Source organism: Catharus ustulatus, chromosome 18, assembly GCF_009819885.2.
Source record: "Catharus ustulatus isolate bCatUst1 chromosome 18, bCatUst1.pri.v2, whole genome shotgun sequence".
NCBI lineage: Eukaryota > Metazoa > Chordata > Aves > Passeriformes > Turdidae > Catharus > Catharus ustulatus.
The window spans coordinates 5,470,989-5,485,737 of NC_046238.1; the positions used below are offsets into that span (position 1 = coordinate 5,470,989).

The 14,749-nt window shown below is 44.4% G+C and overlaps 1 protein-coding gene across 3 annotated transcripts in view; it reads left to right on the forward strand.

Moving 5' to 3' along the window:
- ULK1 (unc-51 like autophagy activating kinase 1) overlaps positions 1 to 14,749 on the forward strand; it is a 74,820-nt gene that overhangs the window by 11,441 nt on the left and 48,630 nt on the right. For all 3 annotated transcript variants that reach the window (XM_033075791.2, XM_033075793.2, XM_033075792.2), the window contains exons 5-8: positions 3,622 to 3,654; positions 4,448 to 4,484; positions 11,141 to 11,314; positions 12,991 to 13,064. In XM_033075791.2, coding sequence (XP_032931682.1) covers positions 3,622 to 3,654; positions 4,448 to 4,484; positions 11,141 to 11,314; positions 12,991 to 13,064 — 318 coding nt within the window. The remainder of the gene's footprint in view (positions 1 to 3,621; positions 3,655 to 4,447; positions 4,485 to 11,140; positions 11,315 to 12,990; positions 13,065 to 14,749) is intronic.

Sequence of the window (14,749 nt, forward strand, 5' to 3'; positions counted from 1 at the left end):
TAGGCACCAGGAGCCTTGTCAGCCTCAGGGTGCTCAGCACATGGGTGTAACCTTGGAGCTACCTTCATCTTCAGTTTTTCTCCTGCATCTCCCAGCTGTGCTAGAAAAGAGGCCTTATGTGAGGTGGAAGTCATTCTTTGTTGGTTTTTCCCAGCAAAACTTTTCCCCAGAGTGTATTACAGCACTGGTCTCACACAGACTGGTGAGAACACTGCAGTGCTGAGAGAATCTTAGAGTGTTGTATAATCAAATTTCCACTTTTTTCTGTTCCTGAGCACCTTTCTAAACTTGGTGGCAGGCTGAGTGCAGGGGTAGAGTGCAGAGGAGGATTTTTCTAAGGAAAATTCCTCTGAGCCTTTTTAAGCTGTGGTAGGAGGATGACTAACTGTGGGTACACCCAGACATTTCCCTTTGGACACACCTAAACACACTCTTTCCAAGAAGAGGATCATGCCACCTTCCAGTAGGGGTGGAGAGAAAATTTAAAGGGAGACAGGACTGTTGGGTCTTAATGTCCATAATGCCATGTCTCCTTGTGTCACAGTGAGGAATTTTAACAGAGCAGAGTCTTGGGCTGATTTATGGTGTATTGCTAAATGAGGTTTTTTCATTTCTTTGTTCTCCATCAGCAGATGTGTGTTATTTGTGGACAGCAGAGGCTGTTGCCTATTTTTGCACTCAATTAAATTGTAACTTCATCACTGGGGCCTCTGCTGCAAGAAAGTCAGGCAAGGATCCAGCCTGATTAATTATCAGCTTAATGCCTTTGGCAGAGGCGTTTTGCTGCTATTGTGGGGCATGGTCAGGGTACTGCTGCCCTTTGTGATGACAGGAAAAGTTGGGGTTGTGTCTGTGCTGTTCCCTTCATTGAGCTTGTTTAGTGACAGGATTAGGCTTGGCTGCATGGACTGGCACATGTGAATAAGAGGTCCAGAGGAAATTATCTGTAACACTTCTTGAACATAAGTCTGCAGAAATACAGAAAACTGTAATACTTGATGTGGAAATGAGTGGGTTGGGCGTTTTGCTTTGGTTTTCAGAGAAACTGGTAGCTTGCAAAATTTGGCTTGCAGTATTTTTTTCTTGTTTTGTTAATGAAAAAATCATAAATATAGTGGAAGGATAAAAATGGACAAGAGGTAGTTTCTGCTGCTGAATCATCTTGAGAGAAGTCCATTTGCCTGTTGGAGAAACCAGAAGTCTCTTTAGACAGCTGAGTCTATTTTAACCACAGTAAGCTTTACTGGCTTTTTCCAAACATGAGTTTGTTTCTGGGACCCTTCTTGAAATACATGTTTTGTTTTGTTGGCAAAATTCTACAGATCTCTTTCTTGTAAGTGGGTCTTGAAATGCTGAAGCTGCAAATGTGTAAGTTTGTTCTCCTTGCTACAGGCATCTGTGGTCTGAAAGTACCCTGGATAGATGTTCCTCTGCTGCTGTGGGTGCAGCAGGGAGGCCAGTTCTCCCTGGTGAGGTTGAATTTTCAGAGGGTGCTGTTGCCAGTGATGGTTGGGGGAGCCACTGACTTCTCAAAGCCTTTCAGGCATTGCCCTCTTATCACACCAACACAGAGTGAAGAGATAAAACCACCAACCACCAAGGTCATGTTGTTGTTGGGGAAGTCAAGCAGAGCATCTCCTTGCCTGTGCAGGTCCTTGTTTAACCCTGGTCACTGCCCACACTGGATGCCAAAAATCAATTTCTTCCTTGGTGATGTTTGTTTGCAGTCTTTAAATAATGTAGAGTGGAAAAACAACCAAACTACAGTGTACATTAGCTGTTGGCTAATAAGTTATTACAAATATCTTCTGGACTTGGTTTGTGTAAGCCCTGGTTCCTCTTTGTTTTCTATAGGTAATAATATACTGAGCTTCCCCAAACCCTGCTGGCACTATACACATTGAAGTGCAGACTTACTGAGCTGCAGTGATCACAGCACGTTTAGCCAAGAAGTGTCTGAAAATTGTTTCTGTGACAGTGATGAACTTGGTCTGGGCTGCAAAAGCCACTTGGACACTCCTGTGTGCCCAGAAGTTGCCCTGCAGTGAGCTCCCTGAGCAGCTGCATTGCACTTGTGGTGTATCTTATATCTTCTGCTACATCTGGGGCTGCAGTTCCTGTGGAAATGAAAGTCCTGGGTGCCTTTTACCAGCCTTGGCTTTCTGCTGTTCCTGCTTGGTACAGCAGGAGCTGGTGAGCTTTGAATGCTCCTGAGAATTCTCCCTCAGTGCTTTGTGCAAAGCTTGTGATGCTTGGGATTTTCTTCTTGCACTGCTTCCCTGGGCTGGTGCTTTTAACCACAGACTTGTTTCCCACCTCATCCAGTGTGTGTGTGAAAATGGATGACTTAATGTGTGCTGCTTTCAAATGCAGAGGTTGGAAAACAAAGCCTGTTGAAAGAAGTGTTTGTCATGCAAGGAAGTGCAACAAACACCTTCTTGAAGTATCACGAAAAAGTGCTTTTTGAACAAACACAGGGACTTTTAAAAGCTCAGCTGGGCTTGTGAGAACAGCTGTAAGAATTGAGGTGGCTCTGGTGGACACTTGAGCCCCTCTAGGGGAGGTGGCCAGTTCCCTGCAGCTGTGGCTGAGTCTCTCAAATCACAGATAATTCATCTTCCTCCTCTCTCCCTCTTCCTTCAACCAGTCTTCAGCAAACATCTGGAAACCCAGATTTCACATTGTGAGGTTAAAAGAGGATAGAAGAGAGAGTGAGGGGTGCTGAGGACTCTAGGCATTGACTAAGGCAGGGAATTTGCTTGATGGGAGGTAGAGTCCTGTGGACAGATCAGAGTGAAAGGGCTGAGAGCCAAGGTTCCTGTTGTGGCTCTGTGGTGCTGTGTTTTTGTGGGACACATCTCTGTACTATCCTGTGCTAGCACTATGGATATATGCACATCTCCCAAGGGCTGGGGAGAGGTCAACTAGGGCAGGAGGTGAACTCCCAGCATGGTAGGAGCATCACAGTGCAGCACCCAGCACCTGTAATGATCTTAGGAAGATGAGCATTTGGCCTGGACTTGGCTGGTGCTGACCCCTGTTACAATCCAGAAAGCTTTACCCACCTGCTAATGGCTCTGTGAAGGCATGTAGAAAACATGGTTAGAAGTATTACATTTTTTCCCTCTGAGATATTTCCTTTTTGCCCTCTAATGGAAGGTGACTCGGGCACTTTTCAGCCACGGGGTTGAATTGCAGGTCCTGAAGTTGTGCTGCTCTTATCTCTCTGTTCAGCCTAGTGCTGCTCATGTGGGCACAGCTGCTATAAAGGGCCAAGTTAAATGTGGAAATGATTAAGGCTCTAAGATAGCAGTGTGCCAGCATCTGTGTTGCGTGCCACTGTTAATCCCTGGAGCCCAAAAGGACATGGAGACCCAAGCCACAATACAGGAGATCAGCCTGGTTAAACAGATGCACTCTCACAGACCAATAATATGCTTAAATACCTGGCATTTTCAAAGCAAGCAGTCTTCCAAGAATTAACCTATAATGTTTTTACCCTTTCTTCAGTCTGACTCATAGCAGAGAACAGTTTATCTGTTTGAAAGGTAATACAGCAATTAAATGTCTGAAATATTTCAGTGCATAAATCCCTTATTTTTCCATTTTCTATTTCCCCAGGAACTGGCAAACTCCGTCTACTTGGTTATGGAGGTGAGTGTGTCTTTTTCTTTGTTTTTTTTAACCTCCTTTCCCTACTTCTTTCTCTCTTAATTTTTTAAACTCATTTTAAGCAGGCCAGCATGTTTCACAAATGGTGCTTTCTGCTGGCAGTCTCACCTGTGAGGCTTTGTTAATTTAATCTGCAGCTCAGGCCTTGGAGAGCGTGGGTGCAGAGAGCAGCCAGGGGATTTTTCATCTTGCTGCTCTCAGAAGGTCACGCAGGCACAGGCTTAAGCAGTCACACACTGAACCTCAGGGGTCAGATGGGTGCCATGGGGCAATGTGTGTTCAGGCATACACCAGAGAGAATGTTCTGGACACAGATTACCTGCAGAGCCTCTGAATGTTTCCCTTCCTCTGCAGTTCCCACTCAGAGATCTTGTTGACTTTTCTTAATGATGTGTAAAATGGATGTGAGGAGTTTCAATTTTCAGCTGTGTCCACTCCCAGGCTTTCCTCAAAAAGCTTTCTGGTGGTGTCTCCAGTGGTGACCCCTGTGCTTTCTTCTGGTTTCATCTTTCTCTCTGTGTTTGAACATGGATGTGCACAAAAGCTGGTTGATGCTGGTGTATCATTATGCAGTATAACATTTAGGGGAAATAGGACAGGAGAGGAACTCAGGGGAATGGGGTTTTCCCTGCCAACTTTTGAATGTGTATTTTGATATGTTTGGTTATTTATGTTTAAATATTGTGATAAGCCTGCAATCCTACTGAAGTTTACTGTTTTTCTTGTTCATCTTTGATTTGCCCTGTATTAACTGAGCTTTCTGTTCTGTTTGCAGTACTGTAATGGTGGTGACCTGGCAGACTACCTTCACAGTAAGTACAGCAGTATGGGGAATATCCTCTGTGAGGTTCACCCTTCATAATCATTTGAAAACTGAGAAGCCATGACAATAAAAGCTGGTCTTATAGTCCTTTCTATGTAGGTTAGTAGGGACTGTTGCCAGCAGTTACATATTTTAGTTACAATGGCCTTATAGGTTAAACACATTTCAACACTGGCAGGGACACAGTTTGTCTTTACTTGGTGATTGATTGGCAAAAAGCTATTTATACTGAAGCCTTGCAGTTCTGTAGTGTTGGATTAAAATAAGATCCCAAGAGTATATTGGCTGAGTTTACCCCTAAGGTGTTCCCACATCTAGGGCAGAACATATTTCCTGTTTCAGCATACTGAGGATGCTGTGGTGTAGCCAGTAGTGCTGTGAGGGTGACAAAACCCACTGACTTTGGGGTCTTCTGGAGAGTATAGCACAAGAATCTGGGACGTGGTGCGTTGAAGAACCTTTTGCTGAGCCTCAGGGGTATCTTTGCCATCAAGCCAAATGCTTTGCTGGGATTCAGGCAAGCCCTCAAGGTATTTTTCAGTGCAGCACAGGTACAGGACCCTGGCCTTTGTGAAAATCACCTTGCACCTCAGTACCTAGAACAGGTAGGAGGATAAAATGTTTAACAATATACTTGGCTGCACTCAGACACAGCCCCTTTATTAAAATTATTTTTTTTTGGCCCTGACTTTTTTCCCTTAGAGTAGCTTTCTGGTTGTTTTGCATGTTAACTAGAAGATTACTAAATGTGAAGAGACAACTTTAATCTCATTTCATGCGTGGCTCTGGGTCATGGTTAAACAAAGTTTGTTCACATTGTTCAAATTAAAAGCTAGTCAGCTGGATAATACTTCAGGCTCCTTATTGAGGTATGAGATGCCTGGAAATGGCAAAAATTGAAGGATTAAAAGATAAATTTACATTTGCCCTGTAGCTAGTGCTGGTGTCCCTAGAATGATAATTTGGGGCTTGATGCTAGCATGTCACGTTCTTCCTGCAGGGTAATGAATTATATTTGTGGACTTGAATTTTCAGAAAGGGTTTAACACTTGAAGGAAAGAGAATATTCTGCCTTTCATGTGTTTTGTTTGTTTAAAGTGTGGGTGAGAAGTGACAGGCATTTGTTTTTTAAAATCCAGTTTTAGTGTGCTTTGTCTTAGATATGTTTTGCATCTGTTGGGTACTGCTGTGCTCTAGAAGGAGCATCTTTAGTGGTGGCAGAATGCTCTTATGAACACCAGTGGAGGATGGTTTTGTATTTGGTACCCTCTTTTTCTTTCTGAATGCAAATGCAAATTTGATTTATAAAATGCTTTTAAAAAATAGGAAAACTTCAGTTTTACCAGTGCATGGGTTTTGAAAGCTAAATTTTTTAGCTTTCACACACATGAAGTGAACCTTGCACTGGGCTGTGCAGTCTCATTGGCAAACCTGTGTGTGTAAACAAGAAATTATAGAAACAAATAACAGAAACAAACATTTATAGAAAATCTTCTGGTCTGTACTACTACTTCTGTGTGTACATTGTTGTCTTTTCCCTTATGCCACCCTCCCCCCCACCAAAAAAACCCTCAAGAAAAAAGTGAGACATGCAATTACTTAGGCTGTTAATACAGCTCTCTTCCTGGTTTATTGATTGAAATTACTCAGGAAGTTGGTGACTAGTTTGAGAAAGTGACAATAAATTGTATTTTCCAAATAAAATTCAGTTTTACCCCAGTTTGGTTTGTTTGAGTGTTACCTGGTGCAAGACACTATCCTTATTTGCCTGAGTTCATGTGAGAAAGTTAACCTTTAGCTTTGTTTTTACCAATAAAATATTTTGTTTTGGCAACTGTAAAGATTGTTGTGTCTGGGAAGTTGATGCTTAGTTTTATTTTAACTCTTAACACTTGTGTGCTGGTTGCCAGTGAGGAGAACCCAGCAGGCACTGATTTCCAGAGGGAGGGGTCAGTAAGGGACTACAGCAAGGAGGTTTAGTTATTCCATCACTGCCAGAGCCCAGATAAGGGTCAGCTTTCTGCATCCCACCACATGCTCCTGGGGGATATCTCCTCTTCCAGCTTCTGCAGGCACCCAGGGTGCTTTTGACAGGAGTGATTTTTCACTGAAAACTCATCTTGGAAAGTTTAGATTTCTTCAGTATTTGTCTGGTACTCAGGAGGCTCAACTCTATTGAGTGGTTATTGTGCTGCTTCAGTTATTTTGATAATTGTGATAGTGTTTAATTGCAACATTAACTTTCCCACTGACTCCTCAGACATTTGTGCTGGTAGTTCCTGTAAAACACTTAAGCAAGCAGCGCATGCAAATCCCCTGGTTCTCATTGAATGAGTTGCTTGTAAGCTTCCAGATCCATTCTGCCCTCTAATTACAGGCATTAGGCAATATAGTAATTCCATGTTGAATCCAAAGGCACTCTAATTCTCCTTGTCTTCATGACTGGAGGACGTGCACAGGTGCACATTGCAGTGCACTGTGTGTGTGTGGCTGGGTTTTGGTGCTGGGCAGCCCCATCCCTCCCTGTGATCCAACCCAAGGCTGTGTGTGTTTTGCTCAGCACAGCTGCTGTGGTGGTGGTGGTGTCCTTTAGTGGTACAATGCAATTTCCCTTATTTCCCTTCTGGGAGATCTCTAGATGTTGCTTTCACTGGAGGCCATCATGTGTTGAGCTGAGAGTGGCAGGTCTCTGCTGTGTGTGGTAGAGCTGTGGGAAGTGTTACAGAAGTGACCAGCTTCTGTACAGGAATATCTGGAATTGTGTGTCCTCAGGTACTCAGGAGGTCAGAGCAGGCTGGTCTGAAATTCCTTCTTAAATTCTGTGAGTTGGCATTGGCACAGGCTGTTATGGGCACTACATAAGAGCATATTTGTGACCTTGCTTTAAGCTGTGCTTCCATATCATAACAAGGAATTTCTTGGTTTGACCATGACCCATGCAGGGAACTTTGATCTTTCTAGTCCATCCCAAGTGGTGCAGGGACCCTGTTGCAAACCAGAGGTGTGAAGTGTTGCTCAGTACCTTTTCCTCCCTCTACAGGCAGGTAATTAAGGAGGAGGTCTAGTCCTATCACAGATATCTGGAATAAGTCTTCTAACTTGTACAGAAGATTTACAGGAGTGTCTGACCATGCTCTGCATGGGTAGGTACAAGCCAGGCCCCAGACAAGTCTCAGACTTCAGTGTGACTTGGATTGGGCCCATGTTAGAGATACTTGTGACACCTGTGGGTAAGAGGAGATGTTCTTTTTCCTAAATAACTTTTCCAAAATGGTGTTGTAATACAAGGTCAGGGGCTGTACTCCAGTGCATCTACTCTTGGATCAGCTGACAAGGGCTGTTTACTGCAGTTTACCTGGCAGCCTCTTGCAGGTTGAACTCAGAACAGGCTGACCAGACCACTTCTTAGGTGGCTTCATCCTTTTTCTCTGCCTTTGGAGCTCAAGGCATGTGGGTCCCACAGTGACCCAGTGTAAATATTTTCTCTGATCTACTGACCTGAGCAGCCCAATGCAGTAAGCAGAGTGCCTCATCACTGAAGTGCAGCCCATGAAAATAAACACAGGGATATTACTGCTTCTCAGTAATGGCAGAGTAAGGCTTGTGAAACATCATCCTCTGCAGGAATGTGTTGCTCACCACAGAAGTCCCCAGGGATGCCCAGACTTTATTGCAGGATTAGTATTTTGCCAGCAGTTTTCTGGTGAAGATGAGAATATCCCCTTTTTACAGGGACAGACTTACAAGTTCCCTGTTTGGGATGTTACAGAGGAAGAGAGTTGTTTTGTTCTCCACTTATTTGGGGGATTTTTGTTTGGTTTTTTTTGATGGCACCTAAATTGAATTTTCTGTATCTTCTTCCCTCTGCTGGTCTGGGAGGACTTCTGCAGACCAGTATCCTGAAGTCATTGAAAATGTCAGTTGTATTTATGTTTCTGTCCTTCAGTTGCAGATTGCTGCTGTCACACAGTAGACTGATGGGCTGAGTATGAGAGATAAGGAGTTTTGTTTTGCAGTGTTACAGCCTGTTTGTTAATGGAGGGAGGTAAAAGGGTAATGCCCCTGCCCTCCGCATGGAACTGACTGTCCCCTCTCTGTTCATGAGGGCAGAGCCTCAATTTCCCAGTCCTGCCTTCCTAACTGGATTTGTGAGATTTAATGGTGCCAGAGCATCCAGCAGACTTCTGATTTTGCAGCACTGCAACATGGTAGCTCCACTCTGCTCCTGCAGTTGCACTGTGGGAATATGTCTGCAGGTTCAAGACACCAGTTGAGATTCTCTGTGCCAGGAAAACAGTTCTTTTGCGGGGCTGAGAACTTTGTATGGACATGGAAAAGCTTAAATTCTGCAGGAACAGATAGTTTAGAAACCCTATTTTCTACGGATGAATGGATTTTTTGTGATCTTGGTAGCAATGTTGTTGTTTTCAGTATTATAAGGAGCTAGAATTCACATCAGGAAGGCTCTGCTGGTTTGCTGGGGGCTGGTGGCTAGTGCTCTGTTAGCCTTATAGCCACCAAATTCCCTGGAGGAGAGGGTAATGCCTTAAAGCCGTGGCACGCTCTTGGGACTGCAGGTCAGGACAAGGCTCTCCACAGTTCCTCTGCTACAGGCAGAGTGTGTTTAGCCAGGAGCAGGTAATTGCCTGCTGCCTTAATAATAAGAATTATCAAGTTTCAAGTCTTGCATCATATTTAAGGGAGGGAGATCAACCTGTGCTTTCCTGGGCCTGAGCTGAATTGGGAAAAAAACCCTTTTGAATTCCTGCTGTTTTGTTTAAAGATGATGTTTTAACCATCCCTGTATAGATTTCCTTGAGTTTAAATTTCAGAAATACTGCTGAGCCCTTTTGTTGGAGAGAATATTGAGCACAGCTATGAGATGCTGGACTTTTAATAGACAGAAAATGGTATGAGACTGAGTACACTGCAATATTTCAGCAGGAGGTTGGGGAAGGCTTTGTTAAAGATGAGGCAGTGTTTTCTGCAGAAGATGCTGGTGTGTTTTGAAGACTTCCATCTGAGCTGCCTCTTAGTATCCTTAAACTCCCTTCACAGAATCTCCCCTTCTGGGAGAGGAGTCTTGTGAACTGCAGCTGAGTGCCAGTTCATGAGGAAAAAGGTTCAGTGAGGGGAGAGAAACTCTATATACATGTGCACTGCTCTCACGTGTTGTGAGTCCAGGACCACCTGATAGCCATGGTGACACTTCAGCTGTGCTTGTGTCTCCTAGAACAGTGAGGCTTGGGAGTGGTGGCAGTTTATTTTCTATTCTAAGTGTGGCTTAACTTATCTGTGTCCCTTGCTGCTTCCCATCCACGTATTTTAAAAGTTAGATTTTTAATTTCCTGTGTTGGGTTAAAGCTGTGTGCAGCCTCAGCTGTGTTTTCATAAGGATTCCTCCCTTCTAGCTGACTGGGTAGAGTGGTGTTTTGAAGCTCTTGCCAGCCTGTTTTAATGTCTTACTAGAGAACAGCTGGAGAAACTCTAATGAAGTCCCAAGTAATTTACAGGGACCTTTTACAAAAGAAGTAATTTTATTCAAGTGGAATGGTGCTTGCTTGAAGCCTGACTTGCTCAGTGACTGACAAGGAGGGAGGCTGGTAGCACTGTTGATCCTGGGGTTTGTTCAGCAGGCTGTTCCCAGCTTTGGCAAGAGCTTCATATGTATAGTTCTTAAAATAACGAGAGCTGATGTTGCACTGCTCTGATTAGAAGAGCCAGTTGAAAATTATTTTAATCCCTTCAATATTTATTTTCACACCATGGTCCCTGGGAAGCTTGTATCTCAGGAGAGACCACTTCAGAGTTTCTATATTTGCAGATTTTGATCACTAATACGTTCCTTTAAAAAACTTGGCTTGTGAAAACATTTTGAGACATTCTTGGTGGATCTGTGGATGTGGGGTGGAGGGTGGCAGGTGATGGTTTGCAGGGATCATTTGCTAGGGTCTGTTGTTAAGTGCTGGACTGTGGTTCACCCCAGCAGTGGGTTTGGGATTAGCGTTCTGGTTTGGTCAGGTGATGATGCACAAAGGTTAGGCCTAGACTTAGATTCATTCCCTAAAGGTACAGATCCCTGCTGGCCATGTGCCCTAACCTACTGTGAGTTTAACCTATCAACCCTTCCCAGGCCCAGCATGAGCCTTGATGACTCTTGCAGGCGTAAATCCTGATCCTAATTGCCTTTCCTCTTAGCTCCACCTTTAGACCTGGTCTTTGTGATAAAGCTCTGACTTGGGTATCCAGCTGCTGCTGACCATAGCTCATGGGCAGCCACAGCCCTGCCTGGTGCTTGTCTGGATCTGCCTGGCAGTTCCTGCTGAGGGAAGCCCTAAACCTCACCAGATGCCACTTTTGGACACAGTTAATAACCCACATTCAGCACCCAGCACTGGCCTGAGTTCACCATGAGAAACTTGGGGCTGAAAGCAGCCCTGACCACAGAATAAACTGGGAATGCAAATGCTCTCCCTTGTTGCCTGTAGGAATCACTCAGAAATGGTGTGTGGGGGAAAGACATCATATGTGGGAATAAAATGACAAATTGCAGTTAATTGCTGTGAGACTCTGCCCTCTGGGCTCCTCAGAGAACTGGCATTGTAAGTTTTTCATCTGTGGTTATTTTTCTTTCCTCCTTCCCAGCTATGCGGACACTTAGTGAAGACACCATCAGGCTCTTTCTCCAGCAGATAGCAGGTGCCATGAAAATGCTGCACAGCAAAGGCATCATCCATCGGGACTTGAAGCCACAGAATATCCTCCTTTCCTATGCTGGAGGCAGGAAATCAAATCCCAACAACATTCGCATAAAGATCGGTAAGACACTGCGAACGTCACCCTAAGCACTCAGGAGTTTGGTGATGGACAGGTGGAGAGGTGAAAACCTCAGCTGGGGAGCTGCTCCACTTTAAAAACACCCTGATGGTTTTCATTCTTAGTTCCTCTGGTAAATGTAGCCTTCAGCTGCCTCCAAGCAGTAGGAGCAGAAACTCTCTGCTCTGCCAGGACACAGATTTAACACAAAGGAGTTGGGCAGGCCTTGCTCTGCTCCCAGTTGAATGGTGCCTCCCTCAGTAAAAACAAACACCAGCCTGCCCTAACTGGCTGTAATCTCCAGGTTTACCAAGAAATAAGCAGAAGTTGTGACTTTTGTCTTCAGCTTTTAAGAGTGTTGAGGTTAAATGTTGTTGTCTGACAGTAGTTGCTCTCCTGGCTGGCCTCAGAGAACACAGTGGGTTGTTAGGCAGACCCAAAAGGGGAAGTGTTCTCAGCCTGAACCAGAGACCGCATCTTGAAGAAATTCACATTCTGCACATCAGGCAAGTGGCACAGATGGACCAGTAGTTGGGATAAGTGCTCCAGAAATCCAGTTACAGAGCACACATATTCCCTGTGGTCCCTCAAAAATAAGATGATATCACCCTCACACGTAGGATTTTGGTTACGTTACTGCTCAGAGCTGAAGCTGACACCAATTAGGTAAAACTGTTCCTCACCTTAACCTTGTGCTGTGGAGAAAGTGTTAGTGCTTTCCTTCAGCTGGGAAATGAGGTCCAGTGGAAAAGTTTGAAATGTTGCTCTTTGTTTGAAGCATTTTGATGTGTTTTTTGTTTTGGTTTGTTTTTTGTTTTTTTTCTGTCAGAGTTAATATCTGTAAGGAAGGGATTGGGAGGGCTGTGGGCACAACTGCTGTGGGTGTGATGTAACCTGCTACCCTCCTTGTGCTCCCTGAGGAGTACATGGTCCAGGGAGAATCTGGCTGTACCAGTTCATTAGTGACAGATGACAGTGTAAACAGCTGTGTCAATGTCCTAGCTTGAAATATCTGGTAACCTTGAGAGAACATCTCAGTTTCATATGATCAGATGCTGAGTAACCTGCAGAGGTAATTCCCCTTAGTATTCCTTGCTCCTGGCTCTTCTACCTGCTATGTGGACTGTGGCTCAGTTATCTGTCCTAGTGCTAGGTTTAGACTGTTGGTACTCTTGTAACAAAACAGAACAAGTCTCATTTTGGTAGGGCTGGTCTAGAAATGTGGGTAGTGGTGAGTAGTGGTTCCTCTTGGATGTGTTTCACATTACAGCTTTTTCAATGGAAGGCGATTTTCAGTTCCCCAAATGGAAGGCTGAGACAGCAGCAGATGAACTGGCTGGTTATGGAGTGGCACATTCTCACTGAAGTCAAGAGAGCCTTCCCAGCTGACATTTCAGAGTGCAGGCAAATGGGTACTGCTCCCTGAAAGAGGGATGGGAGTTTGTTCATCTGAATACTGTGGGGGCTTGGTCTGTCCTTCTGTAGTGTCTGTGCTGTGCATTAGTAACTAGCACAAGGGTGCTGCTGCTCAAGAAGAGCTGTCAAAGGCTTACTAAGATGGGATAGAGGGTGCAGAGATTGATGGGAAGTGCAGATAAAGTAGGAAGAATCAACTGGAGAAGGTGCAGGCTCTCTAGAGCTGGTGTCTGCTCCTGACCTACCTCTGTTTCTCTTTGCAGCTGACTTTGGGTTTGCCCGGTACCTGCAGAACAATATGATGGCAGCAACATTGTGTGGTTCACCTATGTACATGGTAAGTGTGATTTTCTAGAGGATTTTCTGAGTTGTTCTTGCTTTGCTCCCCAAAAGCAAGGCTTTGTTTTTATCTAGTCTTTCTCCCAGAGGTGAAATTTTGTTTACTTGCCAGACATGAGCTGGAGATTGCTGAAGTTGTGGCTGCTGGTAATGTCAGGCAGCAGGTGCCTGTGTTGTCATGTAACTTCCAGGAGAGATGTGGATAAACCATGCTTCCAGGATCACTGCTTAGGCTGTGAAACTGATGTGTATAAGAAACAAAAATTATCCTTTTTACCCTTTTTGTACTTTCCACTCTGGGATCAGGTTGTGATGAGGTGATCTCTTATTTGTGCTCATGGCAGCAGTTAAGGTCTTGGTGTCACATCTAGTCAGTGAAAGGAAAAATGAGAAAACTAGACAGAAATAAAAATGTCAAAGCCAGACTTGTAATAGTTCCTGGGGGTGTGGGTGTCTGAGCTCAAAGTAGAAAGATGATGTGAGTCAATTTAGGTTGAAGTTTTTTACAGGTGCCCTGGGGTAAAAGGCACCTCATTTCAAACACAGTCTAATCCACCCTTAAGTTTTTTTGTCTCTGGTCTTTGGGCAGAGTTAAGCTGGACTGTGCTGCACTGCACAGGCACAGTACATTTGGTAGTCTGCTCCACAGAGCTACCTCAAGCAAAACACACTTCCTCTCTCTCCCTTTTTGTGAAGCCTGATGTTTATTTGAACTGTGCTATATGTGAAGATGATGTAACTCTGCTCTCCTGGGAGAGTTTCCTGAATTGTCTATTTTTAGTGATACTTTTTCTTTCGGAGTCTCTTGTGAAAGTAATTGAAAACACACAGCTTATTTTCTGAAAGGGCTGGAGGAAACTAGTGATGATATTTTTTTTCTATTTGTTTTTTATTTTTATTTTAAACAACACTGGATGTTACAAGAAATCTCAATGTTTCATATTGTTCTCTGTTTATTGATGGGTTTGAAGGAAGATGGGAAGGGAGGGTTCAGTTGGGATTTAGGGAGGGGTTTGAAGTCTTTCCCTACTACTATTGTGGGTCTTCTGTAGGAGCCCTAGGAACATCTGCTGGCAAGGCAGGACATTATTCCCTGCTTTAGCTCACAGCCTGTTGCTACTTTATTTCATTTTGCTCTTTTGAAAAAAGCAAAAAGGTATTTTACTCCTACCAAAAGAACCTTTCTGTCTGAACCCCAGTATGATCCATCTCACTGCAAGACTTGAATTCTCCTTGTGCAGTTCTTGTCCTGCTGCTTTAGGTTTTTTGGTGTCATGCCTCCTTCCCTTAGGGACAGACTGAGCTCCTATCCACAATTTACTTGTTGCCTTTTTTTTTTTTTTCCATTACGTGTGGCCTTCTATCAGAGCTAAAAAATTGATCCTGTTCCATGCTGGCAGCACTGCAATGAAATCTGCAGTTACAAACACGTGGGATTAGCCAGCCTGCCCTCCTGTCCTCCTCTGCTGCTGCTCCTGAGGCTCTGCCTGCTGAGCCAGGGGCTCTGGGGGCTTGCACTGTCTCCAGCTTTTGGAACAAGCCTGGGAGGGAGCAGCTGAGGGCACAATGAGGGATTAGAAACCAGAGTCTGAGGCACAGCAGGGCTCAAGCTGTTGGACTGGAACACTGCCTTTGAACCCAAACTGTGACCTTGGCACCAGGCCCACGTTAATTAATGTGCTG